Source organism: Eleutherodactylus coqui, chromosome 10 (genome assembly GCF_035609145.1).
Source record: "Eleutherodactylus coqui strain aEleCoq1 chromosome 10, aEleCoq1.hap1, whole genome shotgun sequence".
Lineage (NCBI taxonomy): Eukaryota > Metazoa > Chordata > Amphibia > Anura > Eleutherodactylidae > Eleutherodactylus > Eleutherodactylus coqui.
In genome coordinates this window covers 225,588-237,907 of record NC_089846.1, presented here as the reverse complement: position 1 = coordinate 237,907, position 12,320 = coordinate 225,588, and the positions used below count along the sequence as shown (strand labels likewise).

Sequence of the window (12,320 nt, the reverse complement as noted above, 5' to 3'; positions counted from 1 at the left end):
GGCAGCGGTGGGTGAGCAAATTGGGGGAAGAGGTGTCTGAGGATGACCAGGTGATGGTGTTACTTGCCTGATTGGGGAATGTAGCCCTGGTAAAGTGGTCAGTGGCAAAGGTTAACCATTTCATGGCAGGGTTGGCGTTTGGTTTTAGGTCTTGAGGGCGACAGGATTTCACCAAAGCCTTCTTGGTGTGGCAGGCGTTGAGGGGTTTCCGGAAGGATCGGATGGTCAAAGACAGGAGACGTCTGATTACTTTTGATTTGTTGGAAAGGATGGGGGCTATGTTGGGAAGTGTTTGCACGGACAGTTATGAGGAGCGACTATTCCGTTGCGCATTTGCATTTGCATTTTTCCGGGGCTTTTAGGCTGAGTGAGCTTGTGTCCCCCAGCAAGGGTGTTAAGGGTAGTTTAGCTATGGCTGATGTGGTTTTGTTGGGGGGGGGGGGGGGGGGTGTTGGAAATTTGGTTGCGACGGTCAAAAACGGACCAGTTGGGTAAGGGGCGGAAGGTTTGTTTGGCACAGGTGCCGGGGGCATTGACGTGTCCAGTACGATGCTTTGTGGATTATAGGGAGTTGCGACATATGGAGGTGGCACCGCTGTTTTGTCATGAGGATGGGTCCTTTTTGTCACAATATCAGTTTAATGGTGTTTTGCGGAACGTTGTGTCAGAATTCAGGCTAGCAGGAGCAGGGTATTCGTCTCATTCCTTCATGATTGGGGCTGCGACAGAGGCGGCACATTGGGGTTTATCAGCAGAGGTGCTGAAGAGGATAGGGAGATGGAAGTCGAGACGGTACCAATTGTATGTTCGTTCTGAATTGGCGGATTTTTGAGGGGGGGGGGTGCTATCTATATATTAGTGATCATATATATATAGATGTGTATTTTATATATTATATATATATAAAAATTATTGAGGATAGGGGTAGATCATGGAATGATTCGTAATTTTCTATTCCATTACAGGTTTCAGGTATCCAGTTTTGCTGTGGCTGATGGGACATTGCTATGTGCACTGGGCCGCGGAGAGGGCCAAGGTCCGGCCTACGGGGAGACAGCTGGGTTTTGCGAGGGATTTGGTGGTTGTTAATGGTTGGGAGTGAGGGGCATGAAATGGAGCCAGGTGTTGCGGCAGGTAGAGACCTATGCTAGGTTGGACAGGAGTCCGGACATACTTGTTTTGCATGTTGGAGGCAACTACTTAGGGAGTCGTCCGGCGCCTGAGCTTCGCCGTGACATTCAGTATGATCTTTTACCATGCATGGTCATTGTTTGGTTTGAAATCATTCCAAGGAAGAGTTGGAGGGCTGTCCGTTCCATGGAAGGAATGAATCGGGCAAGGATAAAGCTTAATCGACATGTGTCATCTTTCGTGGCTAGGAACGGAGGAGTCAGTGTACGGCACATAGATTTGGAAAAAGGTGTGGGCAATTATTGGGCTGCTGATGGTGTCCACCTTAATGATATTGGGACCGATATGTGGGCGGTTGGGATTCAAGAAGGCATAGAGAGGGCATTGGGCTTGTTGGGGGCGGTGCAGGCTGAGGTGTAAGCCGTGCTGGCTTTGGCGGGTGGGAGGGTCCTTGGAGTCGTTGGAAAATTGTGTGTGGTGGGCATGGGTCTCACCTGCTTAGACTCCCTCCTTAATGTATTGGTAGATTATCTGGTGCGGTTACTTGGCTGGTGAAGGAGGCAGTAGACTCCCTTTGGCTTAAGTGACGGTAGTCATAGCCACCCAATGGGCGGCTTGTGTTGCCCTTGAGCCTGTCGGTCCGTCTGGGGCAAGGTCTTTCATGTTTATAGTTGCACCAGATTTTGTGGCTCCAAGGACTCCCCCTCGTGCGTTGAATATTTTACTTGTATGTTATTTACTGCTTGTTAATAAACTGGCTGCTGTGGCCATTTTAGCCAAAGAAGAAGGTTTGTCATTTTTGGGGGTGGCTGCAGCGGAGGTTATTCTGGCCTCCCTGGGTCATGTCCACGACCGTGATTTCACTGCTCATCATGTTTGCCTTGCAGGGATGCATGATACGTGGTGAACGGAGTCAATGAAAGTCAATGGTCACTGCATGTAGCTGCACACGAGAAGTACATCGCAGCATGAGCCCTACATGCTTCTACGGGCTGCGGATGAAAGCTGTCCACATGCAATACGTGGCACACAGGCAGCATTCCCTTACGCATTTAAAAAAAAAATCCTACTGCAATGTTCGTGGCCATGTAATTGGTAGGCATGGGCAGAGCTATACGCAGTCACTGCCGGCAGGGGTGTAATGTGTAAGACGTCGCGGGCGTGAGCTCGTACACGGAGCGGGTAATCCTTGGAATGAGCCATGTCTTTTGCTTTCTAACAACGTCCATTTCCACGTGCAGATAATAGTTTACATTTTTTCGTTATAGCTCTTTCAGTCGATTGGCGGTCTGTCAGCGGAGTCTGCGAATGATAATGACTGCCTTGTACACGGAACAACCGGCAAACCAGTGATTTTTATGCCTGCGTAAAATGAACCAAAAGCGAATGAATTATTGCTTGGTCGTTGGCCGTGTTTGCACTAAAAAATTATCGTTCACACAAATCATTCCATGTAAAAGGGCCCTTAGATAGCCTGGGATCTAGTTCCTGCCAGAGTCTCCAAACGCTTCTTTGTTCTTCACCATACTTTACACTGCACTCTACTCTCTCCCATTGGCTGCTGTATAAACACCAACACCAGCTTCTGCCCCCCTCCGTCAATTTGCACGGACAGCGGTTGCACTTCTGGGGGCTCATGTACTAGTTGTACATACAGATGTCTTCTTGTTAGTGATCTATGCTGAAGCTCACGTCCGCCATGTCATTGTCACGTTATGTGGATGATGTCCTTGGAGAGCTGCGATCCTGAGGTCTTCCTCTTCAGCTCTGCATTACGTGCCTACGGCATCGCACTCGCTACAATGAGGCAACCAGCTGCTGTGGTAAATGATGGCAGGTCAGGGAGCTCTGATTAGTCATCCGTATCTTCCTCATTATGGTCACATGTCTTACAGGTCCTCGTAATGGCGTGCCGAGAGGTGGAACAAGGAAAGGTGAGTCTGATATTTGAACATAATCCTACAGAAATTCAAGGTTATATTAACAATGGGAACATCTATATATATATATATATATATATATATATATATATATATATATAAAGGTGAAAGCACTCACTCACTCACTCACTCACTCACTAACTCCCTGACTGACACGGACTGACTGACACGGACTGACTGACACGGACGACTGACACAGACGACTGACACAGACGACTGACACGGACTGACTGACACGGACTGACTGACACGGACTGACTGACACGGACTGACTGACACGGACGACTGACTGACTGACACGGACAACTGACGGACTGACACGGACGATTGACTGACTGACTGACTCCCTGACTGACTCCCTGACTGACTGACTGACTCCCTGACTGACTGACTGACTCCCTGACTGACTGATTGACTCCCTGACTGACTGACTCCCTGACTGACTGACTCTCTGACTGACTCACTCCCTGACTGACTCACTCCCTGACTGACTCACTGACTGACTGACTGACTCACTGACTGACTCACTGACTGACTCCCTGACTGACTCCCTGACTGACTGACTCCCTGACTGACTGACTTACTGACTCACTGACTGACTGACCGACTCACTGACCGACCTCCTGACTGACTGACTTACTGACTCACTGACCGACTCACTGACTGACTCCCTGACCGACTCACTGACTCACTCACTCACTCACTAACTTCCTGACTGACACTGACTGACTGACACTGACTGACTTACAGACTGACTTACAGACTGACTCATGGACTAACTTACAGACTGAGTCCCTGACTGACTGACTCGCCATCAATTCTCTATCTTCCCGGTGTCGTACCAACACAAAATTTCGCACGAGCATTCTTTAGGTTCTAAACAGGAAAAGTAAGTTGTTCCCAACTTGAGTATTCAATGCTAAGTGCAAAAGTAAGTGCACCCCTATGTAATGTAGCTTCCAGTTGTCATACAAGCGTGAAATTTGGCATGAGCATTTTTTATGTCGGAAATAGGAAAAGTAAAGGGGTCACAACTAGATTTTTCATATTGAGGCAAAGGAATCAAGACAATGATGACATTAGTATATGGTTATGCAACAAGCAGGATTATGAACCCAAAATAACAATATCAGAATATAACAGCTGAACAACCGTTGTGAGCATTCCAGAATGACTCCTCTATTAGATATTTTCTGAAAATTAAATAATTAAACAGGGTTACATCTAATCCTATAAAAGAAACTCTAAAACTTGGGATAAGGGAAGAAGGTGGGAGAGTGAGACAAAAGGAAGAGATGAGTCACGAGGATAAATATAGTGAAAGCCGCCCCTCATAGGGACGAGGTTAGAAGAAATGGGAAAAGTCAGGAAAGAGGCCAGAGAGACACGTGGTCACCAGACCCCTAAAGTGAGAAGGAGGAGGTGTGGATCCTAAGATGTGGCCGATTCCGAAGACACCCACTCTCCAAGTTTAGGGGATGACCTGAAGCCTAACTAAGGTTGCCATAAAGCGTAGAATCCCGCAATAGTCATCTCCTCATCCACTCTCATCTCATCGTAATGCACAAGGGTATTGATTGCTTCTACCCAATGGATTCTAGTACAATCTGGAAATGACATGCCTGACAGCCTGGACAAAAAACCTTAACAGTCCCTTCTTTACAGTGAAAATGAGCCCCGGGTACATGAATAACAGAGCCACCTCAGATAGGCCACATATGTCATTGTAAAGACCCTCAAGGTCCAAACAAAGGGTGGCTACGCAAGGGCATTCCCACCAAATATGAAACATATTGCCCAAGCCCCTAGAACATCTCCAGCACAAAGGAGCGGACTGAGCAAACATCCTGTGTAAGTGTTCTGGGGTTCTGTACAATCGTGACAGAATTTTGTAATTGAGTTACTGGGGTCTGGAGAAGGAAGTCCCCTTATGTATTAGTGTAAAGGCTTTCTGCCAGTAATGAGGTGATCAAGGCTCAGACCGAGCTGAAACACATCCTCCATGTTAATGATCGTATAGAGCACACTTTCTAATAAAGAGGAGTTTTTTATTCACTGAAAGTCCGAGTTCCCGTCTCTTTGGATGCAATTTCATAACATAGACCACCTGATCGAGTGGCTTTTTCGGACGTGAGTATACTTCTTCCTCCATCTGAAGATTATATGCAGTGAACACATATGGATAAAACGAGGTGAGACTTTCTGTTTTGTACTTTCTGCCAGTAACCCCTGGGAAGCTGCCTTCCAACCTCCCTCTCCCAGGCCTCCACGAACGCCGGAGGACTTTCTCCCATCTCTCTATGCAGCATCCCATAGGGTGACTCCAGAAACAGGGCATACGTTGAGGAGCTGTGAGAGTAGAGTATGTCAAAAGAAAAGTCAAAGATGCCATTGGATGCTTACAAGATAAAAATGGTGAATTGGTTAAATTCTTATTTTGTATCTGTCATCTTCTCTCAAAGCAAATGGAACATCAACTAATCTTCTCTGTGCTATTGGGGGAATAAAAGAATGCAGACTATCTATAAACAGAGAGATGGTGAGGGAACGCTTAGCTAACTTACATGAATTTAAGTCCCAATGTCCAGATGAATTACATCCTAGGATACTAAAGGAAGCAGCGGAGGTAATTTCTGAACCCCTCGCCATAATCTGTGACAATTCCTGGAGAACAGGAGAAGTCCCAGAAGATTGGAAAAGGGCAAATGTTGTCCCTATCTTCAAAAAAGGGAAGAAAGTGGATCCAGGAAACTACAGGCCTGTGAGCCTGACTTCTATACCGGGAAAGATCTTTGGACAAATTATTAAACAGCATGTATACAAGTACTTGGGTGAGAATGGAGTAATAGACAAGAGCCAGCATGGGTTTGTAACAAACAAGTCATGCCAGAAGAATCTAATTTCCTTCTATGACAGAATCACCGACTGGGTTGATCAGGGAAATGCGGTGGATATAGTATATCTTGGCTTTAGTAAAGCATTTGACAAAGTATCTCATAGCAGACTTATTGATGAAATGACCAAATCTGGGATTGACAAGGCAACTGTTAGGTGGATTCACAACTGGCTGAGTGATCGTACTCAAAGAGTGGTCATAAATGGCTGCACATCCAAGTGGAAGAATGTATCAAGTGGGGACCACAAGGCTCTGTCCTAGGCCCAGTGTTGGCCAACATTGTTATAAATGATCTGGAGGAGGGAATTGTGGGAAACTGATCAAATGTGACGACACAAAGCTAGGAGGGAGAGCCAACACTGGGGAAGAGAGAGAGGATTCAAAAAGATCTAGAAAAGCTTGTACAGTGGTCGGCGACTAACAGAATGGTATTTAACAAGGAGAAATGCAAAGTCCTACATCTGGGCAAGAGAAATGAAAAAAGCACATACAGAATGGGAGGAACTGGGCTAAGCAGCAGCACATGTGATAAAGACTTGGGTATACTAATAGATCATAGACTGAACATGAGTCAACAATGTGATGCAGCAGCCAAAAAGCCAAACACAATTCTGGGATGTATTAAGAGAAGCATAGAGTCTAGATCACATGAGATAATTATTGGATATGAGCGAGTACCAAAATGCTCGGGTGCTCGTTATTCGAGTCGAGCATTTCGTAATATTCGAGAGCTCGAGCATTTTTGTATTGGACCCGCTGGGTGCCGAGCTTTTTTTTTTCTTCTCTCTCTCTCTCTCTCTCTCTCTCTCTCTGTCTCTCTCTCTCCCCCCCAGCCAGCCACATACTGCTGTGGACGTGCGCACACTGGCACGTCACAGCAGGAAGTGGTAATGCGGGGAGGGGTCGAACACCGCGTGGTACTTGCTCGGGTAACGATCACCATCAAATATGCTAATACTCGAACGAGCATCAAGCTCGGATGAGCATGTTCGCTCAACTCTAGTAATTATCCCCCTTTACTCTATCTTAGGCAGACTTCATCTGGAATACTGTGTCCAGTTCTGGGTACCCCGAAATAAAGGCTGGATAAATATCTATCTGGGATGATTTAGTGAATGCTGCACTGAGCAGGGGGTTGGCCCCTATGACCCTGGAGGTCCCTTCCCACTCTACTATTCTATGATTCTACTAACATAGGGGAAAATATTACTACTGGGGTCACTGCTGGGGAAACTATTACTATTGATGCCACTGTGGGGGGACACTATTACCACTAACGCCAGTGTGGGGGTCACTATTACTACCAGGGTTGATATGGGGGAAACTATTACTACTAAGACTACTGTGGGGGACACTGTTACTACTGAGGCCACTGTGGGGGACACTATTACTACTGATGTAGGGGACACTATTACTACTGAGGCCACTGTGGGGGACAGTATTACTGCTGAGGCCACTGTGGGGTACACTATTACGACTGGCACTACTGTGGGGGTCTCTATTAATACTGGGGCTGATATAGGGAGACTATTACTACTTGGACTAATATAAGGGACACTATTACTACTGGGGTCACTGTGGGGGTCACTATTAGTACTAAGGCTAATATAAGGGTCATTATTACTACTGGGGTCACTATTACTACTGACACTAATATAAGTGTCACTGTTACTATGTGGGCAAATATAAGGATCACTATTACTATTGAAGCCACTATGGGGGTTACTATTACTACTGGGGGTGATATAGGAGACACTTATGCTACTGAGGCCACTATGGGGGAGACTATTACTACTGAGGCCAGTTGGGTTTTATTACTACTGGGGCCACTGTGGGGGACTCTATTACTACTGGGGCCGCTATGGGGGCTACTATTACTACTGACATAGGGGCACTATTACTACTGATGTCACTGTGGGGGGACACTATTACTACTGAGGCCACTGTAGGGTCATTATTAATACAGGGGCTGATATATAGGGGACACTATTACTACTGAAGCCACTGTGGGGGGACACCTTTAATACTGAGGCCAATGTGGGGTCACTATTACTCCTGGGGCTGATATAGGGGACACTATTTAGACTGGGGCCACCTTGGGGTACACTCTTACTACTGTTGTAAATAACACTATAACTACTGAGGCCACTGTGGGGAACACTATTACTGCTGATGTAGGGGACACTAATATTACTGGGGCTGATATAGGGCACATTATTACTACTAATACCACAGTGGGGGACACTTTTACTACTGAGGCCACTGTGGGGGACTCTATTACTACTGGGGCTGCTATGGGGGCTACTATTACTACTGACATAGGGGCACTATTACTACTGATGCCACTGTGGGTGGACACTATTACTACTGAGGCCACTGTAGGGTCATTATTAATACAGGGGCCGATATATAGGGGACACTATTACTCCTGGAGCCACTGTGGGGGACACCTTTAATACTGAGGCCAATGTGGGGTCACTATTACTACTGACATAGGCAGAGCAAAGGTGTGATGGCCTGGACAGCGCCTCTGTGTATTGTAGCCAAATGGACCTGTAGTGCTTTGCAGTATGTGGAGCAGTCAGAGTGGTACAGATAGAGGAGACCCTGTGTCGTAGCAGGGACATCAGATGAGAGCATGCATGGAGAAAGGACTGGGAAGCCAAATTGGCCCCCATAGAAAGGGAAGTAAAAGAAAGAAAAAACATCCTGCGCTCAGGGTAACCTGCAAAACCACCTATCATAAGCCTTGGTTAACGAGACCACAAAGAGAGAGGTCTAATTGAGATCAATGTCTCCTTAAATAAGGTGGAAGACACCTCAGTGATGACGTGAATAGTATTCTATTAGACGGACCCAAGGTAGTGCAACGCGTTTCAGAACTCTTGAGGCTCCTTTCTCAAACACAAAACAGCTGGATGTGAACGAACGAGAGGAAAAGGGTAAAATATAATAAAAGTGGTTGCAGAACAACAGAAATGTAGATACATAACAGCAATAAACATCATCAGTATTCCAGCAAACAGAAAGACTAACGAATATATCATTGATACATGCTTAATAACCTCATTGATCAGACGAATATCATCAGCTGATCTAAACCACAGATTTGTGTCCAGCACTTCATGTGGTGAATAGAGGAGGGCGTAACCAATAAGGCGATAATTACATGATATGTATTTACAGAATGTTATAAGATCTGAAAAGGAGCAATGATACATTAAGGTGATGGTTGGAGAAGCAATAGGCCTCCTGCACACCGGCGGAAAGTCCTGTGCAGACGGCTGCGATCTGAACGCGTGAAAACGTGCGCGGTAAACAAATGGCGGCACGTCCTATTTCTGTGTGAGCCTTGCAGAGGCCCGCCCAGAAACGTCACGCTGACGCGCCAGCTCTGCATGGCGCATGTGCAGAGAGAGAAGACGCCGGACGGCTGAGTATAAGCTCAGTACCGGGACCGTGTGCAGGCGGCCATAAGCAGAGGTATTTTCAGGGTTTGTGGCTCGGGACAAAAGGTCTTATACCAGCCTGAGGTAATTGATAAGAAAAATGCAAATATATGATAATTTAATGTAGAATACAGATTTTTATATCCAACACTTCATATGGTAAATGTAGAGGAAAGGCATAATCCATAAAACACTAAATACATGACATGGCTACATACTTTTGCTGAATCTTTTCAAAATGTTTTAAGTTCCGAAAAAAAGGGAAACCATGCATTAAGCGAAGGGTTCGTGGAGAGATAAGCATATCAGCCTGGGGTAAGATAGTCCGCTTTGGGGGACACTGTTATTACTAAGACCACTGTGGGGACACTATTACTACTAAGGCCACTGTGGGGACACTATTACTACTAAGGCCCATGTGGGGGACACTATTACTACTAAGACCACTGTGGGGACACTATTACTACTGAGGCCCATGTGGGGGACACTATTACTACTAAGGCCACTGTGGGGACACTATTACTACTAAGACCACTGTGGGGACACTATTACTACTAAGACCACTGTGGGGACACTATTACTACTAAGGCCACTGTGGGGACACTATTACTACTGAGGCCCATGTGGGGGACACTATTACTACTAAGGCCACTATGGGGGACACTATCACTACTGAGGCCCATGTGGGGGACACTATTACTACTAAGACCACTGTGGGGACACTATTACTACTAAGACCACTGTGGGGACACTATTACTACTGAGGCCCATGTGGGGACACTATTACTACTAAGACCACTGTGGGGACACTATTACTACTAAGGCCACTGTGGGGACACTATTACTACTGGGGCGCATGTGGGGGACACTATTACTACTAAGACCACTGTGGGGACACTATTACTACTGAGGCCCATGTGGGGGACACTATTACTACTAAGGCCACTGTTAGGGACACTATTACTACTAAGACCACTGTGGGGACACTATTACTACTAAGGCCACTGTGGGGTCACTATTACTACTGAGGCCCATGTGGGGACACTATTACTACTAAGGCCACTGTGGGGTCACTATTACTACTAAGGCCACTGTGGGGACACTATTACTACTAAGGCCACTGTGGGGTCACTATTAATACACACATAGAGGGCACTATTACAACTGATGCCACTCTGGGGTCACTATTACTACTGGGGCTAATATAAGGGGCACTATTACTACTGAGGCCACTGTGGGGACACTATTACTACTGAGGCCCATGTGGGGGACACTATTACTACTCCCTTCCATGAAGAAACATCTGAACAGGACTGCTAGAGCAGGGAGCCCTTTTAGGCATTGGGCCTCTAGGCGATTGCCCAGTTTGCCCTGCCCAGAGTTTGCATCAAGTACAGCAGTGGTGTACAACTGCTTTTGGGATCACTGAAGGGAGGGCGGCCACCTAAGAACAGAAACTAAGTCAAAAAGTACTGAAAACTATCACCTTGAAAAAGGCTAATGCAGAGCGACACGTTGCAGTTGTGGATTTCATCGATGTGGATTTAAATGGTATTTTGATCTTTTTCCACTGCTTGAAGCTGCTGTGTGCAAACCCAACCCATCACCTGTCCTTCATAGCACTGATCTCATCTTATGTTGCCATAGGACCCTTTGGGTTCCCTCAGGATCCAGGATCAGGACCTCCTAGAGTTATGCCCCTGCATGCACATTAAAGTATAGTAGTGGGGAAAAAAGTGGTGGGGGCAATATGGAGATATGAACTTGGACACTATGTTCTCTTCTTAAGGGGTAGTAATTTAGAGATCGGTTACAGAGACCCAGCGAAGGCATCTCTAACTGTAGAAGGTAACCCCTCTCCAAATAATGTGACACCCCACTGGGTGAACATTTTTACCATACAGACAATTACAAAAAAAGTTTTTTGGGTGTGTGGTGCGACCTCCAGACGAAATAGAATTAGCTGAGCCTGTATATGACGCAGCATCTATTCAGTGACTACACCCAGCATGTACGCACGTTCCGAGGTTGGGGAAGCTCCTCCTCACTACTTGCTGGAGATTCTCGTCTGCTTGCTGATCATGTATCTCTCAGAGAAGATTCAGCATCCAGGTAAGTATCTCCAGCAAGCACTTAGGAAGAGCTTCACCAACCTCGGAATGTGTCTACATAAATGGTCTGTATGGTCACCACATTGACCCACATCAGGCTCAGGAGTCCGGGTACAAAAGTCCATCTGTGCCCGTACCCATACAGAGGTCCCCAATACGATTAGTCACTTGTTTCTACGCCCTAACAGGCAGGTTCTGGTGCCTCACTGCCCAAGAGGTGTTATTACTGTACATAGATGGGCTGGTCAGGACATGGCTACTTACCTCAAGGTATATGAGTACTTACATTCTTGGCTTTAAACGTATATTCTCACACTAGAACAGGAATTTGGCGGAAACAACTAACATCTGCAAATCCCTTGCGTAAAGGATAACCCTCCTGCAGCTCACATTCCCAGAGCAGCCGAGATCATTTCTGAAATCACTTTGGAGCGCCGGTCTGTCTACACAATAACCAGGATTGGAATGGACTCGAGGCTCATGGAGATGCTCACAATAACCATCAGTTTGCTTAAAGGCAATGGTTTACCCAGAGGCCATCTGAGCCAAGCTACAGAACTACAAACTCCATTCCCGTAACACGATGTGGACCCTAAAATTAGCCTAAAGCCGGCTGCACAAGTCCGGATATGCATTGCGGAATCCAGAGCAGGCATCCGCCTCTGGACTCCACAGCGAGTACCACCCATGGCGTGCTATCGGAAACTGCTTTTTCCTGTAAACGAGTAGAAATGAATTGCGTTTTTCTGCTCGCAGAGGAGAAATCGCAGCATGCTCTATTCTAGTGCAGATT

The 12,320-nt window shown here is 46.4% G+C and overlaps 1 protein-coding gene across 2 annotated transcripts in view; it reads left to right on the top strand.

Moving 5' to 3' along the window:
- PTPN18 (protein tyrosine phosphatase non-receptor type 18) overlaps positions 1-12,320 on the top strand; it is an 80,531-nt gene that overhangs the window by 43,779 nt on the left and 24,432 nt on the right. For both annotated transcript variants that reach the window (XM_066579923.1, XM_066579921.1), the window contains exon 5: positions 3,027-3,065. In XM_066579923.1, coding sequence (XP_066436020.1) covers positions 3,027-3,065 — 39 coding nt within the window. The remainder of the gene's footprint in view (positions 1-3,026; positions 3,066-12,320) is intronic.